The sequence below is a fragment of the Sesamum indicum genome, linkage group LG9, assembly GCF_026168435.1.
Source record: "Sesamum indicum cultivar Baizhima isolate 11 linkage group LG9, ASM2616843v1, whole genome shotgun sequence".
Classification (NCBI taxonomy): Eukaryota; Viridiplantae; Streptophyta; class Magnoliopsida; order Lamiales; family Pedaliaceae; genus Sesamum; species Sesamum indicum.
The window spans coordinates 1,276,762-1,297,633 of record NC_142665.1 but is presented as its reverse complement, the minus strand read 5'-3'; the positions used below and the strand labels follow the sequence as shown (position 1 = coordinate 1,297,633).

At 36.2% G+C, this 20,872-nt stretch overlaps 4 protein-coding genes across 7 annotated transcripts; 2 read left to right on the top strand and 2 right to left on the bottom strand.

Annotated features, from left to right (window-relative positions):
* Positions 1 to 737: 737 nt before the first annotated feature.
* Positions 738 to 5,553, top strand: LOC105169992 (protein kinase G11A). Its single transcript, XM_011090557.3, has 2 exons — positions 738 to 1,574; positions 4,674 to 5,553. Exons 1-2 carry the CDS (start codon positions 973 to 975, stop codon positions 5,470 to 5,472), a joined length of 1,401 nt encoding a protein of 466 aa, XP_011088859.1. The 5' UTR covers positions 738 to 972; the 3' UTR covers positions 5,473 to 5,553.
* Positions 5,554 to 8,161: 2,608 nt separating this feature from the next.
* LOC105169993 (large ribosomal subunit protein P2y) lies at positions 8,162 to 10,423 on the bottom strand. The gene is made up of 4 exons (XM_020696869.2): positions 10,267 to 10,423; positions 10,042 to 10,131; positions 8,492 to 8,724; positions 8,162 to 8,345 (listed from the first exon to the last, which is right to left on the bottom strand). The coding sequence occupies exons 2-4, from the start codon at positions 10,127 to 10,129 to the stop codon at positions 8,319 to 8,321; spliced, it is 348 nt and encodes a 115-aa protein (XP_020552528.1). The 5' UTR covers positions 10,130 to 10,131; positions 10,267 to 10,423; the 3' UTR covers positions 8,162 to 8,318.
* Positions 10,424 to 12,370: 1,947 nt separating this feature from the next.
* On the top strand, positions 12,371 to 15,244 carry LOC105169994 (uncharacterized). 3 transcript variants are annotated; one of them, XR_002287820.2, is made up of 7 exons: positions 12,371 to 12,630; positions 12,717 to 12,801; positions 13,037 to 13,186; positions 13,317 to 13,390; positions 13,480 to 13,598; positions 14,575 to 14,750; positions 14,833 to 15,244. XR_002287820.2 is itself a non-coding variant. In XM_011090560.3 (7 exons), exons 2-7 carry the CDS (start codon positions 12,795 to 12,797, stop codon positions 14,927 to 14,929), a joined length of 531 nt encoding a protein of 176 aa, XP_011088862.1. In that variant the 5' UTR covers positions 12,373 to 12,630; positions 12,724 to 12,794; the 3' UTR covers positions 14,930 to 15,244. The 3 variants fall into 3 exon arrangements, 2 of the variants coding, with proteins under 2 accessions (XP_011088862.1, XP_011088861.1); XM_011090560.3 differs by having other exon boundaries at positions 12,373 to 12,630; positions 12,724 to 12,801; positions 14,575 to 14,658; XM_011090559.3 differs by having other exon boundaries at positions 12,374 to 12,630; positions 14,575 to 14,658.
* A 651-nt stretch (positions 15,245 to 15,895) lies between these two features.
* LOC105169995 (NAD(P)-linked oxidoreductase superfamily protein) lies at positions 15,896 to 19,989 on the bottom strand. 2 transcript variants are annotated; one of them, XM_020696574.2, is made up of 10 exons: positions 19,629 to 19,769; positions 19,086 to 19,345; positions 18,748 to 18,832; positions 18,516 to 18,632; positions 17,760 to 17,824; positions 17,583 to 17,671; positions 17,427 to 17,506; positions 16,875 to 16,986; positions 16,414 to 16,533; positions 15,896 to 16,287 (listed from the first exon to the last, which is right to left on the bottom strand). In XM_020696574.2, exons 2-10 carry the CDS (start codon positions 19,192 to 19,194, stop codon positions 16,102 to 16,104), a joined length of 963 nt encoding a protein of 320 aa, XP_020552233.1. In that variant the 5' UTR covers positions 19,195 to 19,345; positions 19,629 to 19,769; the 3' UTR covers positions 15,896 to 16,101. The 2 variants fall into 2 exon arrangements, with proteins under 2 accessions (XP_020552233.1, XP_011088863.1); XM_011090561.3 differs by lacking the exon at positions 19,086 to 19,345 and having other exon boundaries at positions 19,629 to 19,989.
* Positions 19,990 to 20,872: the final 883 nt, after the last annotated feature.

Below are 20,872 nucleotides of genomic sequence, written 5' to 3'. Positions count from 1 at the left end.
TTTCTATCACAAACAAATGGCACTTATAACACTGCACACCAATTTTATTGTTATGTCGATATTACCCCTACGTTTATTCTTTTTTTTGTTGTTTTTTTTTCTTTCTTTTTTTGTTTTGAAAATGTGATAGTGTTGGTTTATATATGTTTTTTCTTATTCATAATGTATTTTAAAATATAAAATATTATTTATTATATGCACACAAGATGACGCGCTACAGTGTTTTATGATTACAAATAGTTTCAATTGATTGAAATATCCATATTTGAATTAAAATGATAGTTGTTGGACAATAATTTTGGGAAATGTTTTATTTTATTCAATCAGATTAAAATTTTTATAATAAAGCATCGGATTAAAACTAATATAGGTAATTAAGCGCACAGGTTAGTACAAATTATGTGTAATTAGAATCATTTCAAAATCTTGGACGACATATCAAACCGAATAAGGGTTTCATGTAATATTCTATCAAGATTAGGACGACATCTCCACATATTGAAAATTTAAAAAAAAAAAAAAATCGAGCTGAGACCTAGTTTGGCAAAATTTGCAATAATTATATGATAAGAACGAAATACTTATAGTGTATTGATGATTAATTCAAAAAAATAATTAATTATATAACAAAATAACATATTTACTTTGTGATGGATCAAACTTATTTTAAATAAGATTTTCTTGAAAAAAAAGTACATTACCCTCTATATGTTGGTTGTTGGAGTATCTGCATTTAATATTTATTTTAATATAGAAAAATAAAAATGGAAAAAAGCAAAAGTAAATACTACACGTCTCGGGCCAATGCACCCTCATCTAATTTCCTGAATATCCAAGAGACCAACCCCCACGTTGCCCAACCCTTCTTTTCCGGCCCAATGAACTCTCCTTTTCCAATTCCTTCCCCAATATATTAATCACACTCGCCACTCCCAAGCACTTCTCCTCCATACCCACCCCACTTCCTCAACTATGGCGACGGAGCCAGTGCCCGACGACATAGCCGACGACCTCCAAAGCATGAGCTTCAACTCCACAACCACCACCACCGCTACTGACATCCACCGCTCCACCAGTTCCGGTTCTGACTGGACTTCCTCCTCCGCCCATTTCCCGCCCACAACCACCCCCAAACCCCATTCTTACACTACCCCCTCCGGGGACCCTCGCTGGGACGCCATCCGTCGCTTCCCGTCTCTCTCCATCGCCGACCTCCGCTTCCTCCACCGCCTCGGTTCCGGCGATATCGGCTCCGTCTACTTAGCCGAACTCAAACCGCCTCCGCCCCCACCCCCTCCCCCGTCTTCCGAGCCGCCGAAACCACCACCTCCCACGGCGCTCTTCGCGGCCAAGGTAATGGACAGGAAGGAGCTGGCAAGCCGTAATAAGGAAGGGAGAGCGAGGACCGAGAAGGAAATTCTCGAAATGTTGGACCATCCGTTTCTGCCCACGCTCTACGCCGCCATCGACTCCCCAAAATGGTCGTGTCTTTTGACGGAGTTCTGCCCCGGCGGAGATCTCCACGTCCTCCGCCAGCGTCAGCCCTGTAAACGCTTCCCGGAGTCCGCCGTCAGGTGCGCAGTTTCAGCCATATATTTAACACCATTCCCCTCTCCGTTCGCCCATTACAGCGTTATTTTTTAACTCTCAAGAGTAATTTCCACGTAATGGAGGAGTGCTATTGTGTGTCGCGCTTGCATGCACTAATCACAAGGGTTTAATAAACCACATTAATCTCCAATAATTTGATCAATGATATAATTATCAATTAAGTCATTTTTAATAATAATGGTGCCAAAGGTAGGTTCATTTTAACATTTTGTTAATGCAATTTATTAATTAATCACATTATTGTTTAATTATTTATTTGGCATTTCTTATATTCACAACATACCTATATTAAAATCATGTATGGTAATTGTTTTATCTTTTTAAGTAAGTTTGTGGGCTCACTCTGAATTTTTATTTTAATTTGCTATTATGCAATCGTACATATCTAACATATATATAGAGGGAGAGAGAAATATACGTGTATAATATTTTCTAGTATTCGGCTCTTTTAAGAAATATTTTATGCATGTGTGGAGTCTATGTTAATCAAAAACTTAGTAATTAAAGCATGCATAATTACAATTTTATTATATTTAATTAATTAAATTAAAAAATTAAGATAATTTAAATTAATTTTAAACATGTACGAATAAAAATTATTAATGAAAGTAAAAAATAAAAAATGGTTTTTAGTAGCAATTTAGGCAATTCATAATTTCATATTTTGCTCGTATTTATAATTACCCAGTTTGGTCCTTTCTTAATAAATAGTATAGATAATATTATAATAGAATATCTGAATTGATGGAATTAGATCTTATTATGAAAATTGAACATTACAAGAAAAAATAATCATATTTATTGTATAATTAGTTAACTTAATTAAATTATTTGAGCAAAAATTTTGCGTTAGTTAAATAAATAGTGGTGGAACATATTGGAGAGAGAGAGAGAGGAGGGAGGGAGGGAGGGAAGTGTAAGGAACTTTTGAAAATATTTTGTAAGTGTTTGGATCTTTGGATATGATAAGGGAAATTGACAGCAATGAGAGTGATGTGTCACAGGGAAGCGGGGTCCACCACCTGTTGTAGGAACTGGTGAACATCACTTGTGGGGCCCCATCTGTCTTCTCTGTTCAGTCTTTTAGGGAGAGGGAACTGAAATATACTGTAGGGTGAGAAACACTGGAGCACTTTCCCTTTTTGGAGGTATGTGAAAAAAAACGGGTGATATAATAGTAAAATTTTCAGATTCACCTATGATCACACGTGCCCGGGTGCACGTGAGCCCACGATTCTTGGTGTAAGAAAGCAAAATTATAAGTGGAAATTACTGTAATGCCCCCCGATGAGCTCAATCATTGAGATTGAATAATTTGCGTTTCGAGATGTGTTATTCATTAGTTGTAAGAAACTGATCAATAAAATAAGGAATGTGCAATAACAACTTAGTTGGTCTCTAACTACAACAATAGCTATTACATGGTAAAGGGCATAAGGACAAACGTGTGACATGTGTGTATGTTGCACTAATTACTCATATTACAGTTGGAATATTACTATTATGGTTGACCTATGAAACATGCAACTAAATGTTCACGTGGTGTTTGTATTATTTATTGTTGTCCAAAGGCAGGGCATTCTTCACAGTAAAATGTTCTAATTTGTAGGTGAATTTTCTATTTTGTCCCTATTCATGATAAATGTTCTTGATTATTATGAGCGGGAATGACTTCTTGTCCAAAACATATTTGCTCGTACTGAGCAAATCATGGAAAATGTAATGATTTGTTACTAGATTAACCATTTTTTTTTAATTTTACATCAATCACATGATAAATGTATTATATTTATAATGTAATTGGTTTTGAGTACGAGTAGACATGGTTTGGACTAGAATGTTTCTTTATGGAATGAAGTGTTGCTAACTTTTTGCTGAATTTGGGGGATTCCTTCCATTTCTTGGAAATTTTTTTCATTTGTCATGGCCCCCCCCTTTGGACTATAGAAATTATGTTGTGGCCCCTACTTGATTGGATATTTAACAATTATGCCATGTTGATGCTAGTGAAGCTATGAAAGATAGGGGCAATGTGGGTACTAGCTAGTTCAAGAAGGGGTTTGTCAGCCTCTGGGGACTGAAGTGATTTGAACTTTACATCTTTGTCCTAATTTGGCAATGTTATGGATCTTAGTTGTGCTTAATCTCACATTATATTCGCTAAACATTAGGTTGTTGGCTTAAAGTAGCTTCTCCTTGGACTAATTCCATCGTTAGGAACAAATGGTCCTGGTTTTCTTGTAGTTACCAATTTGTCTTCTTTTTAAAGTTTAGAAGGATTGAGATGAAAATTATTGTCACAACATAGACAGTGCATTATTGCACCGACGTTTTACATTTCATTATTAGTTGTAAGACTTCTTGCCAATGCGAATGTGCGTTGAAGTTCAACACTGCAATTATACATAAATTTTCTTGAATAAGAAACTACAATTAACTTGATTTTTTTGTCTGAATTTTCATAATTTTTTCTTGATTTGTTAAATAGTGGAAAAGAATCAAAATCAGGCCCGAGAAAGCAACCACAGGACACAACAAGATAGAATAATATCAGCACTAAGTGTTGAGTTTTAGAGGACAAATAGGGCAGAGGACCCCAACTTGTACACATATTTCCTTTACATAGGATTGCTTTTTTTCCTTTGGGGGTGGGGGGTTAGACATCCCATAAAATATAGTTCATTAAAGGGGAAACACATTGGTCCCTTCTCCACATGATTAACACATGATAGAGTACTTAAGATATAATAGCAAATATGTGTTTAATATTTATCATGATCCTGTGTAATAAGCTTAGGACAATGATGTCTGCTGTGTTTTAAACATGAATCTCTTAGTCACAGGGAAACTGTGACAATTTGGTCCCAGTGCTTTTGGCTGAACACTAACTAGTCAATAATTCATAAGTTCTCAACCAATTTTTAGCTCAACTTGTTCTTTAATAAATTTTGTAGCAAAAACATGCAACTTTTTTGTGCATAGAATGTTTATATTGGTTCAGTGGCTTTTCCCATTAAATTGTTATGTCGGATTGATAACTTATTTCATGGTATGATTATCAGATTCTATGCATCCGAGGTTGTGGTAGCCCTTGAATACGTCCACATGATGGGAATTGTCTACCGGGATCTCAAGCCTGAGAACGTGTTGGTCCGGTTAGACGGCCATATAATGCTCACTGATTTCGACCTCTCCCTAAGATGCGACGACTCGACTTCCACTCCAGCTCAAGTAATCTCCACCCAAAATCCGCCCAACGCACCACCACTCAGTGAATACGCCCTCGACCCCCCATCATTCAGCTCGACCTCTTGCATTCTCCCTAACTGCATTGTCCCGGCCGTCTCATGCTTCCACCCTAAGCGCAAGCGTAAAAAGAAAACAGGCCACCATGCGGGCCCGGAATTTGTGGCCGAGCCGATTGATGTGCGCTCGATGTCGTTTGTCGGGACCCACGAGTACTTAGCCCCGGAGATAGTCTCAGGAGAAGGGCATGGTAGTGCAGTGGACTGGTGGACTTTAGGGATATTCATCTTTGAGTTGTTCTATGGCGTGACACCATTCCGGGGCATGGATCATGAGATAACCCTAGCTAACATTGTGGCCCGAGCCCTCGAGTTTCCCAAGGAGCCAGTGGTTCCTGCCTCGGCTAAGGACTTGATATCGCAGTTGCTCGTGAAGGATCCCAGCCGGAGAATGGGCTCAACAATGGGTGCATCGGCCATCAAGCACCATGCATTCTTCCAAGGAGTGAATTGGGCACTCTTGAGATGTACAAATCCACCATTTGTTCCTCCTCCGTCCACTCGAGATGTCCTGTCGGACGAAAGTTGCCCCGATACTCCCGTGGACTATTACTAGTGAGAAAAGAAATTATTGACTAAAAAAGTCGAACTTATATGTAAATAATTTAATGCTCAATGGCTATTAATTTTCATTCCACATATGTTTATTATTTTGGTCGCGTCGGTTGTTTGCTAGCCCATGTTTTGTTGCAATAATAGGGCGACAGGGGAAACTTCGTTTGAAGTTTAATTTAAGTGACAAGGATGTTTGTATATTATCTCGAAGTCAATGTTGCAATTTGTTGCTGTCATCGGATGTCGACAGCGTGCATATAATCAATGACAATGACAGCCATTGCATTGCATGAGGAAAACCACTCGCTAGCAGCTGCGATAGCTTTGTTCAATGATAAAAGTTGAGGACTTAAATCGGTGAGAGGCTTTAAGTTTAGGTCTTGCCTATTTTAATGTAACAATCTGTTTGGACAGTAGTCTGTGTCCTTACATTTGTAAGTGAATTTAATTAGTAATAGAAATCTCAAATCTCAAAATACCAAATAGTTAAGGTGGGAGCTAAGAACTTTTATGATTAAAGGTTTGTCATGCGTAAAATCAAATACCAATATTGGTGTTCTTTTGTTTTTTATTAAATTCGGTTATTACATTATTTGATATATTTAAATATCAAAGAGTAAATCCAAGAAAAGTAAATAAAAGAACATCTACCATGAAATACATGTGGTGTGCACTTTTCCATCTCCATTGAATTGTTTTAGTTTGAGAGTTTTTGTCTACTTTAGTTGAAACCTTATAAATTTATCTTGTTAAGTAAATGAGATTTTTCGAACTTATGTATTCTCAATTTCATCGTCTTCATTCAATGTAATTACACGCTTATAATTATAAGCTCCCAAATTGAAAAATTTGACGACACAAAAAACCTTGCAAACTTATAATAAATGATTCCAAATGATATGACATGTACTCTTTCCATCTTGATAGATGCCCTTATGTGAAAAATTATCTGTTTTAATTTAAAATTTATTTTTAAAATATACCTCACTACGGTGAGAATTTTTGAATGTACACGGCTCTTATATATGTCCATCATCTGCATGCAATTTGGAATGATGTTATGCACTTAACACCATAAGGCCTCCAAAATTGAGGGATTTGGTGACGTTACATGACTTCATTCTCGAGGAAAAATATTATTGTGTGCACTTTTCGGCCTCGACGAATGTCCTTATGCGAAATAATATGATGAGCTAATAGTTAGAGTTTTGCAAATGTATTATTCAAAGATATATATTGGATAAGGAATTTTTTAAATTATATATTTACTCAAATCTCTAGTTATCGTTCGGAACAAAACAATAGTAAATACCCACCGTCGTTGTGATAATGAGAAGAGGAAAAGTGAATCAATAAATACGTCAAAAGTATAAATATTTTGATAGTTTATGGGTCTGATTTGTGCTTGATTTTGGCACAAGCGAGGAACCTTTTCGGCCTCAAATCGTGCTGCGAAAATGGTGTGGAAAGCTGCTCCACCACCACGTGGTTTTGTATTTATGGGGAAGGAATGTAGGGTTTGGATGTCTCCTAATGACCTAATCAATGATGCAATTTTACTTTAATCAATTTCGTGATGCGAAAATACCAATAATTGGAGTTGATGTACGATTAGTTCACTGTAAGATGTACCTTTTGTCTTTGGGATGATTCCTGACGATGCGAATAAATCTTATATCCTAAAGTACAATGTAGAGTCCTTCTGGTGTTTTGAGACACTTACCATATGCTCCTTTCCGGCTTTCCCCACTATTATACTTCGACTTTGGTGCTTCATCTACATTCTACACCCTTTTAAGTTGAAGAATAATTGTGGTAATATACCTTTTCTGTTACATTTTCATTTTCAATTTTTGAAATAATAACTAAAATAAACACCACCTATACATTGGGACATTTGATACTTTAGTTTAGCCCATGATCAGATCATGAAACCGAAACTTTAACAACTAAATTAATTCTCATTAGCAACAATACCTAGTTACGTTGTAGAAAAAATCGTATGAAGGACTTGTTTTAAAAAATTAAGCATCATTATTTATGACACAAGGCAAGTAAAATATAATTAAAACAAACCTAATATTTCCTGTCGCAAAATCTGAAAGGGCATTTTGACAACAATAGCTATTCATATAATTTGACGACATACAAAGATAGAAAGCTTGATTTTTGTCACCCGCAGAGACCAAAACAATCTTAAGTACATCAGTATCCGTGCTGAGGGTAATATTTCAAATTTACTTGTTGCACCACATAATCTTTAGCCTATTGCGAGGATCTTTATCACCCGAGGACCCACCCACACTATCCTGCCCCAAATGGTTGGGGAAAGAACAATTATGAAAAATGGTAGGGCGTCCAGTACAATAATCGGATAACTCAACTCTGTGCATACATCCCACAGTTCACTAAGCTTTCCTCCATCACTTGGGTGAAAGTCCATGATATACTCATTAGACTCTGATCATGCAGGCAATCTAAAAAGCTGAATTGAACTACCCTGAGGAAACTGGCTAAGAACATTGGAGCAGGAATGTCTAGGGGTGGAGCACTTGATTATCAGATAAGGAGAAGGTTCAATTGGAGACCACCACTTCATGTCAAAGCAGGAAAACACAACTGAACCTCCAGCACAAACTATGAACATTATAGAAAAACATGCCCCAATAACTGAATCTGATGAAGGGAAATGAAACTCAGAAGAAATAATACTATATCTTCATTGTCTTCCTCAACTTGTTTAGATGACAAAATTCCAGATCCAAAATTAACATAGAAAAATTCTCTATTAAAATAAACTGAAGAATAGAAAATTGTTGATACATGTTCCGCCACATTTCCAGTTTCTTAGTCAAAGAGACTGAAGCCCATGTCCTGCAACAGAATATATAGACAAAGTCAGGCCATCAAAGTAGTATTTTGTACAGTCCTTGTGGACATAAAGAAGGCATATCACTAATAATTCCCTAAAAACAGAAGGGAATAGGACATATATGCATAGCTATATAGTGAAAACTCACATCATCGGACTCCTCTTTCTCTTCAACTTTCTCTTCTTTCTTTGTCTCAGCAGGGGCAGCAGCTGCAGCACCACCACCTGCACCACCAGCAGGTGCAGCAACAGCCACTGCACCACCACCAGCAGGAACGGAAGCTAATTTTTCTCTTCCAGCGGCAATCAACTCAGTGATGTCTTTGCCCTTAACTTGAGACAATAGCAACTCAATCCTGTCATCATCAGCCTCAGCCCCAACTGAACAACAGAAGAGGTTTGTTAATCCAACAAAGCAGTCAATGAATGTAAATGACTAATTCTTGATAAAAATTAACCAACATGATGTTCAAACATCATAAGACAACCTCATCAACTTATAACGCATGATTCAATACACAATACCAAAAGTCAGGACCACCCTACTCTTGTCCAAAACATTATCATGGAATAATCAATCAGAATGATCCGACATATGCAAATTACTCTGTAGAAACAAAACCAATTGCAAAAGCAGTTGTAAATTCCAATTGAAATATATAAGATATATTATAATAAATTTATGATATAGTTTTAACTAATTCACCAAAAAAACTTAATATTCACTATCAATTGAGGAGACATTCACTATCAGCTTTTGGGATGACATGTTATCTATTATTATATATTTACATATATTATTGTATTAATATTATATATAATATATATATAGGCTGATGTCGGCCCCAAGGCGTGCCAGATTTGGGTTTACACCTTGGGTTTAAAAAAATCAGTTTTTAATTTTTTTTTAAAGTGTCATGGATGTTGTCCACGACACCAAGACGTGGACACTGTCCATGACTCGGTATTTTTTAAGAATTTTTTTTCAAGTAGTGGAACCTATTTTAATTTTATTATATTTTTATTTTTTATTTTTTAAATAATAATTAAATAATTAAATCTTGTGGAAACATCTAAATCCTTAGGACAAGCTATTAACTACAATCTACAACCTTATCCCATAATTCTGATCAGTAAAGAATTTCAGTCCAAGTTAACACGTACATAAATTTACACAATTCTATACATCCTGCGTGATATTTTAACAGAAACATACAAATACCGTTCAAAGCTGAATATTTCTATCTTTACCAAGATCTGAGTTCAAGAACAAAGAATCTTACAATTCGATGAGACCATTTTCCCACAGATTTCAAAAGAGTGGTAGGGAATTACAACACATTAAACAAAAGTACATTAACCCTTAAGCACAGGTCGCAATCAAGTTCAGATTACCAAACCCCCCCCCAAGCAAGGAAAAAGAAAAAAGATTTGTTTTAACATATTATCATCACCGTCCACCATTTTCATAAAATAGATTCAGTCAAGTGGGATGCTATTAGTGAAGAACAAAAACACCAACAAGAAAAAGCATAGAGGATATCCCCCCAAAAAAACACCAGTCTGGGAAGAAAAAATGTACGTCCAAAATTCAAACAAAAATTATCAGAGAAACTCAATTCACAGTAGTCAGCACACGCTTAACCAAGCACGTAACAACTGTAACTAATGGAATACAGCACAGATGGAGAAATGAACCTGAGCTGAGGATATCCTTCAAATTATCGGCGGAGGGGCTGGTGTTGCCACCCAAAACAGCCAACAAGTATGCTGCGACAACCTTCATCTCTAATAAAGTAAAGAAAAGGCAAAAAAAAAAACATAAATTCAATTCATAGAAACCCTAGAAACTTGGTTCAATTTCCAAAAAAACAGTCAAATAACCAAAAGAGATGTATAACTAAAGAGAGGAGGAGAACGTACTTGGGAGATTTGACGGCAATGGATCTCTGAAAATGCAGCTGCTGCTAGGGTTTTACTGAGAAGTTATGCGGAGGACTCCTGATTGGGCTATATAAGAGGATTGAAATTCGATTTTATAGTTAGGGTTTAGGTGTCCCTGGTTTAATTCTTTTGACGAAATTACCCTTGGGTTTGTTAATTGGGCCTTAGAACGCCAGGCCTTATAAAAATCTTGTTGGGCTTTGGAGCTATTCTATGAGTTCTTATTTGTTTATTTTTTATTTTCAATTATTATTATGTATTCATTGAGTAAGTTAGTGAATATGCTAGTTAAGATATTTTAACTCTACACTAACAACCCGCATCTGTGATGCGTGAATAAATTAAAAGTATTTACAATAAGTATCTTTTTATATTTTAAAGTATACTAATCCTCTTTTTGTGTGTATAATAAATAATATCTTATATATATTATAAATAAGAATATATATTGATGCTTACGATTTTAACATGGGTCCAAATGTCTTTTATTTTAATGTTATATTTGAATTAATTGAGTAAAAGCTCTTGAGAAACAAGATCTGCAAAATAAAATGTTAGCACTCTAATACTTAAGTTAGTTTCAAATTTAAAAATATATAAATATAAAAATGAATTATGACGAGAAATTATGATAAAAGTGAGAATTCCGTATGTAAAAACACAAAATTAGAGGAGTAGAGTATCAACAAGAGAGGTTCTCGAGTGTGTAAGGGGACTATCTGTTGAGGGGTACTCCCTATTTATAGAGGATGAGTCCCTCTGTAACAGGAGTTTTAGTGAGGGGAATCCGCATGCCCAGCTTGGAAAACGGGATTTAAGATGGATATAGTTATCTGTTCCTTAAGCAGCAAATTTTCGGATGAAGGGGGACTCCGCAGACTCCTACTAGTGGGGAGTCTTATTAAGTTGAAGAGTCCAACCCCTTGGAAAGATGCAGCAGGTCTTTGTACTAGGCCTCCTTCTTGGGTCAAGCTTGCAGGTTTAATCCGTGGACGAATTCTGGGGTGGACGGGGGGGCAAGCCTAGCGAACCTCCCTCTTTGGGCCGATCTTGAGAAAACAGACCTCCTTCCTTTGTTAATCTATTTTTTGGAGGCACCCATCAATGTCGCCCGCCTATCTAGTTTCTAGGGGGCACCTGCCAAAGCCACCCGCCTGTCTACTTTTTAGGGAGCAACTACCAAGGTCGCCTATCGAGTGTTTTTGGGTCTCTCATGACTTGGGCCTCTCGTTTCTTTCTTCTTTTTAGATCATTTATGCCTCTTTGGGCCAATCTATTTTTTTATGCACCTCATATATATATATAAAAATTAACACATCATATTTTTTTAAAAAAATAAAATAGAAGAAATAAAGAAAGCAAATAAAAAAAAGCAATTTAGGGGTATTATCACATAACAACAAATTGATATTGTGGTGTTATAACTACCGTTTACGAGAGAAAAATGCCTTTTCTTCTATATTAATATAGAAAATAGAATTTTGTTAAATTTGCGGTAGCTACTATATTTGACAATGTAATGGCTAAAAGTTCAAAAATCTTTTATCAAAATACAGATTATTGTAATAAACATCTCAAATGCGAGAGCCCAGTGGTGCAAGATGAGTAGAGTTGGCTCACAATGAGCTCGAGCTATATTCTTTGAGCTCGCGAGCTCACAATTTTTTTTATTATTTATACATATTATTTAAGTACATATTTAATATTATATCAAGTTTACATTCAAAATTCATCATATATTAGAATTATTCATTAATATATCACTTATTTTAATTTTACATAATAATAAACTAATGTATTTTATTTATATTGTTTAAAAAAAGCTTAAGGAACAATTTAATAAGTTTTGATACTTTTTTGTAATAAATATTTAAAATTTACCATAAATTAGAGTTATTAGTTAATATCACATATTTTAGTTTTAGAAGATATCAAATATGGTATTTTAGTTGATATTATCTAAAAATCAAGCTTAATCAACAATTTAATACATTTTTATATTTTTTTTATGAATAAATCTTCAATGCATTACATATGAATTTTATCATTATAGTTTTTGAAATTTATTTGAGCCAAACTCACTTTATGATAAAATTTTGTCTTAATTCTCTATGGAGAATACTACAGAGTTCATCATATTTACATATCCCAAAATCTTAAGAAAAACTCAGTCAAATTACTCCAAGAAAACTGCTGGAGCTGAGAAGCATATTGCGGACGGTAGAATTGCATAATTCTGAAACTTCCTCCTTGGAGGAGTCGTTTAAAGACTCGAGCAATCCGCCCATCTCGCTGATCGGCAAGATTCTCTGGGTGGCGGTAATTGTTTCGTAATTGGCGCTGGTAATGTTTCTCTCTCAGTATATGTGCGCGTGTATTTTTATATATGCATCCATGGTATGAGTGGTAAAGTTTTGGTTTTTCTGAAGTTTGCAGTTGTTTCAGCGAGTTCTTTGTTATCTGAGGCATTTCATCGAGCACTTTGTGTTTTACAACAAGCTGTCGCCATGGATGGTATGTGGGATTTTTGTTTTGCATGCCTTTTTGTTGTTCACATCAATACCATTCTTGGGTATTGCTTATGGTATTGAAGTATGAAGTTGGTTTTTTAGCTTATTGAAATGTACTTTTTAGTTCTGCGAAGAAGATGTGCAATATGCTCTCTGAACTTGCAAGATATGCTGAACTTCCCAAATCTGGTTTGCATAATTTTCTAAGTCATTGTTATCTTTTTTATGTGTGTGCTTAGTGGATTCAAAGCCTACCATGGAGGAAACTATATTGGTGGGTGATGATCTGATGATGGGGCCACCCTCACCACTCATTCCACCTGAAATAGCGTCTCATGTGCTTGAAGGTGTTGATACATGTGATGGGATTTTGCGGAATCTATTTCTATGTAAAGTCTTCGCCTCTGTGACGTTTACTTTTTCATTTGTCTTTAGTGGAAGGGAGGGGGATTGTGGATAAGGGGCTATTCCTACGTTTAGAATGGGGAAGTGCTCATCTGTTTTCTTTGGTTATGTCAGGTCTGCAAATCAATGATATTGAGCCATTCTGTCAAGACGAGATAGCAATATATCGGCAATGTGCAGAGAAGAGGGTGCGTTTTGATTCTGATTTGTACTTAATCTTTCTTCTCTTGTATAGTTTCTTGCTGTTACTTTTCATGAAAGAATCTCCAATATGTAGGACAAGGAACTTAGACAGCGGCTTCAAGATAGTGAGCGGAAATTAGGGATGTCTATGCCTTTAGAGCAAGCGAAAGAAAGATGTAGCCAGTTGGAATCAGAAGCAACATCATTGGAGAGGTATACTTAGGCAATCAAAATAATATTGTCATCTAACGTCTATTGTCCTTAACGCCAGCCTATATCTTGTAAATTAGAATTCACTCTCATGACATTCTTCAAATGGTCTTGTGCACTACGATTTATCTTTAACCTCTCATTTTTCTTTACTTATTATTTACCAAAATTATCAATCTGGTATTCATTCATTATTGAAGAGCTAGATAACTTGAAATCCAAGATCTTTATAGCTCAAAGTGTGAATGAATGTCTATAAATTATTTAATTATCAGGCAAATTCTCCTTCCCTCCAACCTACCATCCACGGTGTTGAAACAAATGCATGTCAAGGAGATTCAGGGCAGAAGTAAATGCCAAAGTTCTATTTACCTACAGGCTAGACTTAAATGCATTTGTCCCTGTATATGATATCCCTTCAATGTCAGCATCCATTCAGATTGTCTTAGCCCATTTTTCATGGGAAGAATAGTGAGAATTTTAGTGGGTGATAAAGTTGCTAAACATCAATAGTATCTGGGGCATGATCAGTCTTCCATATGTGATAATATCAAAAACCCCTGGCCTATTCTCTTCGTTTTCTTTCTTTTGGTAAGTAAACAATATCCAGTGCAACAGTAGAAGCTAATTAATATCAGGTCGGAAAAAGAAAAGGGAAAATTTTGATTTTAATTGACCAAGACTCCTATTTTCAAATCCTCTTCATATATCATGCAGTTGCCATCCATGACTATGTTCTGAGTGCTTAGACTTCAAGCAATTTTGTGGTTCTTTAGTCAGCCAACAGTTCTGTAATTTCTGGATTCCTTAAGTTCATTGACCTCTTGGGCCGCCCTACAATACATATTAATCTATTTCTGTGCTTCTTTTAACTGCTTAAGCAATCTAAAGTATAGTTATCTGATTAGCAATAAGATTTGCAGCTTCCCTTGGCCAGGGTGAAAATTGTTGTTTCTTGAGTTTTTCTTTTGTCTTGTAGACACTTGATTTTGGCGAGTGGAGTGGAAGGCATGGAAGGATTTCGACAAAGGTGGAGTCTGCATGGGCGCCTTACTGATACAAAGTAATGCCTTGGTGATCCTGATATTTTCACGAGTCAAACATGTTGGCATTAAGATGCTACCACCTAAGCACATACCTCTAGGTTTTTTGACAGTAAGATCATGTAAATGTAACTGCATTCCGTGTTTCTAGATATCCATTACGATATCATACGCATTTGTACATTGTGTTGTAGGAAGCGCCTGGACGCCCTGAAGCAAGGAATGGAGAACAGGAAGAAAGATGAATCAGTTGGTGAATCAACCACCAAGAAGAGATGGTTCTTCTGGTGAAGATGGTTTTTCGAGGCTATAAGGTGTCCGTTCTACCCATCTTCAGAGAGCAGTGACATGTTGGATACATATGAGGCTGCTTGAGCTAATTCTTCATTTCTTGGGCTAACCTAGTCTTTACCTCCACACTTTGGGAATTGAATTTCAGTTCATTAACTGATATAATGTCTATGTATCGTCATATTAGCAAATGAATGTTCATTCTCCGGGTATCACATGCAGTCAACCAATCATTGTGTTTAAAGGCCCAAAAAAAAAAAAGAAGAAGAAACCGACACCTTGATGTGATATACATAAATTAAGTTATTGATTTCATTCTCCGCATTTATTTTTTGAAATCTCTTTTGGGATTGAAGATACTGGTTTGCAGATTGTGGGACAGCTCCAGAAGTCTCCACCAACCTGACATAAAAAATAGGCATCCATCCGCTGGTTGCTATTTGCCCTTTTGTGTTAATGAGAGTGAACTGATAAAGTTGGCAATACCGTCGGTCATGATATTTGGTAGCCCGACCACCCTTGCGTGGTCTTATGTGTAACTTGGGGCAATATTAGCTTGCGGAAAAGGTGAATAGGAGAACATGGATAAGGGTTAGATGCGAAGTGGAGACTACGAGATGCACATTAGGTTGCAAAGGTTAGAACCCTTGCAAGAGTGTGGTGGCATCAAATGGTACTTCCCTTTAAGCTTTCCCCCATATAGACATATCAACAGTGTGAAAAATTATATGAGTCGCATAAAGTAGATTGCATTTACCATAAGATGACAATTTTGTTGAATAATTTAATAAGATTGATCAATTGTATTCGTATGCCAATTACATAGTCTGCATTGATTTAGCCAAACTATAGATAACTACATAGTAAATGCAGGATACCCTACATGTAATTAGTGTATGAAAACCATGTAATGTGATAAATGCAATAATACTTGCATGGTAATTAGTTTGTTATGGTCAAACTTGGTTCAAATAAAAAAATTCTCGTAATATGATTGGTTGGAGGTTTCGAACTTGGTTCGGACAAAAAGTTTTACATTTGGATATCATCAATAAGCAAAGAAAAACAAGATGCTACATGAACACGTTTCTTTGACGGAAAAAAAAAAAAAAAACACTTTTTGCTACAAATATGGGTGATTCAGAAACATATATCAAATCATGCAGTCAGCTTTACACGCGTCTATACTCATCGCCACAGTCGCCGATTATTTTCATGAGATCTTTGCCTTTCTCTGAAACTTCCAATATGCTGCTTACATCTTCTTCATCAAGAACAAGGGAAAAGATAGCATTGGTGTCTTTGATGTGTTCCGCGAGACCAAGCCTGACACCTACCATTGATCCTGCCACAGCTTGCTGCAATGTGGCAAGTGTTACGGCAAAATGTTATCACAAACAATACAAAATTAAAAGAAAAAAATTGGGGCATGAAGAAAGAAATATCTACTTGTGATGCATAAAAGAACTTATGCAACAATTGACCTGATCTAGGATGTATTTCACAGCAACTGCGGGAATTGAAACCCCGTGTTTGGAAGCTACTCTTTTCAGGGTCTGAAGCAAAACTTGGAAAAGATTCCATCCCCCCCAGGCATCAACCATCTGCATTTTTTTGGACAAAAAGGTGTTAACCAGCAGTTACATAAAGAGTCTTGAAAGGTAACTAATAATCTTTGACTCGCAGCTCTCTCAAGAAAAAATGTGCTGGGTGCTATTCATTGGAGCCACTTTCAAAGCTTTATTAATTAGAATATTTGACTGCTTAAATAAGTTTGAGCAAGCCAAATTTTTTTGATGATAGTAGCTACTACGTGAAATTTTACATATTCTTTTCACTACTGAGTAGTTAATAGAACTAAATCATTTACATCTAATTGAGATTCCCCATACCATGGGAACAGCATTATTCATGATTGCATGATCTGTGCAATCTGGAGACTTACCCTTTTGTACTTCTGCAGTGAAGGAGTATTCAGTGGAGGGCCAGCAAAAGGAATTGTTAAGTTGGTGTCGAGGAACTTTTCAGATAACAGTCCACCCATCACTGTTCCGTATCTGCGGACAAATTGCTGTGAGGCATTTAATTAAGGGAACGCGCAACAATAAGCTCAGAGCAGTCTAATGCGGACATTATCTAGTTACAAGAGCATGCAAATCAAAATGTGCAGTAGCAAATGATTATTACTCAAAGAAAACACTAGGAACATGAGCTACGGGTGATGTCCATGAGAAGCACTCTGCTGCTCCTAAGATCTACTGTTTCAGTCCAGGTCAAGTTGATGCAATAGAACACGTAAGATGTAAACAGCAACATCGAGCATTTATATCCAATTAACAGACCAACTTCATAGCATACCAGAATCAGAACATGTTTTACTTCAAAATCAAGGACTACATCATATAACGTGTCTCCCACAGCATATTTTCACTTCGACAAAGCAAAGGTCCCTCCAAACAAAATTGCAGTTGAAGAGAGGGAGAGAGAGAATTAGTACGTTATAAGTTTAACTCCAGTGAGCTGACAAAGCTCTGCCATTTTCTGTTGAGGGCGCATGTCAACAATTGAATGTTGTACCTGAAGAAACACGAAACATTATGGGACTGCACAAAGCTTAAGATGAAATCCAAAACAACCAAGAAAAATCTCTTACCTGGTTGCTAACAACTGGAATCCCATTCTCCAGAATCTTTTGCAACCTCTCCGTATCAAAGTTAGTCAAAGCAACTGTCTTAATCTTACCTGCATGCCAATTGCTGAAGTAATCCAGTCTAATCAAGAAATTTGGCTTCCATTATTATAATTCACAGACAATTGGATACAGACAAACCTTCTTCCTTCAAATCTGTAAGGTGTTTAAGAGCATCAAGGTAGCCAGGATTTGAATAGTCCCACCTAGTTGAGTAATAACGAAAAAATTCAATCAAATAACTTATATCCTAATACTCCAAAAAGATAAGAAATAGTTTCCAGTTCATTTGTATACCAGAAAGACACAGAGAGATCTTTAGATGACAACCTTATTAGGGCTAAAAGGCTTAACAAAGTGCTTAGGCCTGTGGGTCACATGGCCCAACACCCCAGCTTCTCACTTCTGTTCGCATATATATCATGTGGTGAATAACCTTTCCCTACAAGTTTAGAGATGGAGCACCTACTGTCAAAATTTGGTAGTTATATCATGTGGTGACTAATTTTGGTACAACTTAGCAATGACCTTCCAGCGGGTTCTGCAAAATCTACCAAGGGGCTTTGTTGTTTATCTTTGCATTTTCTAAGATGATTTCCTACTTTCAACAGATTTAAGCTGCCTGCAGTAAGGATGAGGTAATAATGATTAAAATCTACTGGAAGATCATCAAGGAGGCAAACTTGGTTGTCAAGAACAAACGAAAGAGACAAGCTTGAGCTAGTATAAATCTGGCCTCTCTTTATGTTTATGATAGATGGTCAGTACCACATATCTATTTTCTTTTTTTCAGAGAACATAAACATAGCAATCAAGTAATAGTTTTAACCAACATTACATCCATATTAGACTTCTCCAAACTGCAATTTAGAGAGAGGACATGTATAAACCCATTACCAATGAAACTGAAGCATGTCTAGAGAGGCAACATCCATTCTCTTCCTTGAGACATTAATGTTCTCGCGAACAAAGCTACTAGTCATCTTGACCGGTGGAGGCACCCATTTAGTAAGACTGCATTGCAGGAGAAAAATCACAAAAGCAGTTTTTTATGTAGAGTCACAGAATTAGTGACTAAAATTCTCTAATTTCTTCAAAGACACCAAAATAGTTGGCAGTGGGCCCTTACCCCCTGACATTTTCCAGATACTCCGGTGGGCGCTCTCTACGTACTCTGTTAATGAAAATACCATAAAGATCTTCAGCAGGTCCATCTGTTAAACAAACAATGTTGAATAAGGAACATGAATGCCTAGCTATAGAATACCCTCATTCATAAGTGTATTCAAGATACAGCAATTTTAATTTCAGGCTTACGATACTCCTATAAAAATTCTGATTCTATTCACTAGCAGTAGTTGTCAAAAGAGTTCACCAATTATGCTGCCACTAAATACAATGCATTGGTGCTCATAAATCAAATAATAGCAGAAATTATGCAAATCACAGTTACATGAGGTGGTTTACATATATCAGCCAAATCGAAAGTGTTAAGTCCAGCATCTGCGTATCGAAGCATGGCCTCGACTGCATTGTCTCGATCAATTCTGCCCCAACCACCACTAGTCTGCCACATTCCATTAACCACTCTGCAAATGTCCAGTGAATCTTTTCCATTTTTCACTACAACTCGCTGCTTATCATCAGTTAACAAGCATACAAATGGCCTTGCAACCGTTTTGCCCTTCCCAATTAGTCTACTATACTTAGCACTCCTCTTGATTGAACTGAAAGTAAATAAATTCCATGAGTTGTTGGCAGTTGCTGCCATTGCCAGACTGAGAAGAAAGCAAAAAGGTCTGGAACTGGATTTAGCCAATCTATTTTTATGTCCCTACTCAGCCCTCTATTCTCCACCATAGGTATTTATGTTGCAAAGCGACAAGTAAATAAGAAGATCATTTTGCGCATTAAACTGGATTAGATTATACTGCCTCTTCTCGCCACACAATATCCATCCTCTTCTTCTATTTTATGAGGGAGAAGGGGCAGATAAGTAAAATTACATACAGTGGTCCGCCATGTCGAAGGTGGAGAGACCAGCGTCGGCGTACCGAAGCATGGCCTCAACGGCGTCGTCTCTGTCGATTCTACCCCAGCCGCCGCTGGTCTGCCACATACCATTAAGCACTCTGCATATCTCGAGCGAATCATTCCCATTCTTCACCACTGTTTTCCTCTTCTCCGCTACCTCCACAGCTGTCTCGCAGCACCGCACCACACGGCGGCTCGGCCTCTTCGACCAACGGAGTCCGCCGGAAGGCCGAGAAGAGTACGAATTGGAGATGAATTGATTCACCGACATTGCAGTAACTGCCATTGTTTTTGTTGTGTGTGCTTTTGAGGAGTTGTTTTTGGCTGTTAAATTCTGGGAGCAGAGGATTTAAAGTAGATAAGGTCTCTCTTCCTCTTTTTTTTTTTTTTGTTTAATATCTTTTTCTTAAATATTTGAATAATTATTATAAAATGATTAATATTAAGTTTTTAAATCCAACAAATTAATCAAAATTAAAATATTTATTATTCAAAATTTGTATAATAATATTTTAAGCTAAATTACCCTGACTGCTGAGGTTTAGAACTCAATCCAATATTTTTTCTAATAATAATTCTCTGTTTAAGTAAATAAAAAAAAAATCAATAAACTCTACACCTCAATACATCTAGAAACATTGTTTTAAATTCTACAAAATTTATTTTTTATTCACTGCTTATTATTTATATATATGTTCTAATAAATTTTTATTTATTAATTACTATATAGTATATGCATGCATGTCAACTTTAAAATTTAGCAACAGTAAAAGTTACTGACAAGGCCGAAAAGAAAAAAAAGGGACTCTTCTACCCAACTACGGCCCAACCAATTGGGCCATAATTGAGTAATATAGCCCATATGTGTAGCATGGGCCATAACTGAGTAATATAGCCCATAATTATCCCAAAGATCAGGAAAGGTGATAGTAATTTACTATATTTTTAAATCAATCAATAAATTATTTTAGAATAAACTAAATACTTATATATGTACGACTCGAACTGACCACCTCTTAGTCGTTAATTTAACAAATATTAAATTTTCTTAATGATTTCCTAGCTAGTCCTACTCCTACAATATATATATACATGTTCCCGACTCTGATGCTATGTCATTGACGATGTGTATGGTTTCAATATTATAATTCAGCCATAAAATATATTAATTGCAATATAAATATACACATATATATATATATATATATATATTTTCACCT

Excerpts from the sequence above, each read along its gene's own strand:
- LOC105169992 (XM_011090557.3), top strand. The coding sequence starts at position 973 with ATGGCGACGGAGCCAGTGCCCGACGACATAGCCGACGACCTCCAAAGC. Across the intron at positions 1,575-4,673 it reads TTCCCGGAGTCCGCCGTCAG|ATTCTATGCATCCGAGGTTG; the intron begins GTGCGCAGTTTC and ends TATGATTATCAG.
- LOC105169993 (XM_020696869.2), bottom strand. The coding sequence starts at position 10,129 with ATGAAGGTTGTCGCAGCATACTTGTTGGCTGTTTTGGGTGGCAACACC. Across the intron at positions 8,725-10,041 it reads GAAGGATATCCTCAGCTCAG|TTGGGGCTGAGGCTGATGAT; the intron begins GTTCATTTCTCC and ends TCTGTTGTTCAG. Across the intron at positions 8,346-8,491 it reads AGAAAGAGGAGTCCGATGAT|GACATGGGCTTCAGTCTCTT; the intron begins GTGAGTTTTCAC and ends ATTCTGTTGCAG.
- LOC105169994 (XM_011090560.3), top strand. Across the intron at positions 13,187-13,316 it reads TTTGCGGAATCTATTTCTAT|GTCTGCAAATCAATGATATT; the intron begins GTAAAGTCTTCG and ends TGGTTATGTCAG. Across the intron at positions 13,391-13,479 it reads GGCAATGTGCAGAGAAGAGG|GACAAGGAACTTAGACAGCG; the intron begins GTGCGTTTTGAT and ends TCCAATATGTAG.
- LOC105169995 (XM_011090561.3), bottom strand. The coding sequence starts at position 19,938 with ATGGCAGTTACTGCAATGTCGGTGAATCAATTCATCTCCAATTCGTAC. Across the intron at positions 17,825-18,515 it reads GACATGCTTCAGTTTCATTG|GTGGGACTATTCAAATCCTG; the intron begins GTAATGGGTTTA and ends TTACTCAACTAG. Across the intron at positions 16,534-16,874 it reads CACTGCAGAAGTACAAAAGG|ATGGTTGATGCCTGGGGGGG; the intron begins GTAAGTCTCCAG and ends AAAAAAATGCAG.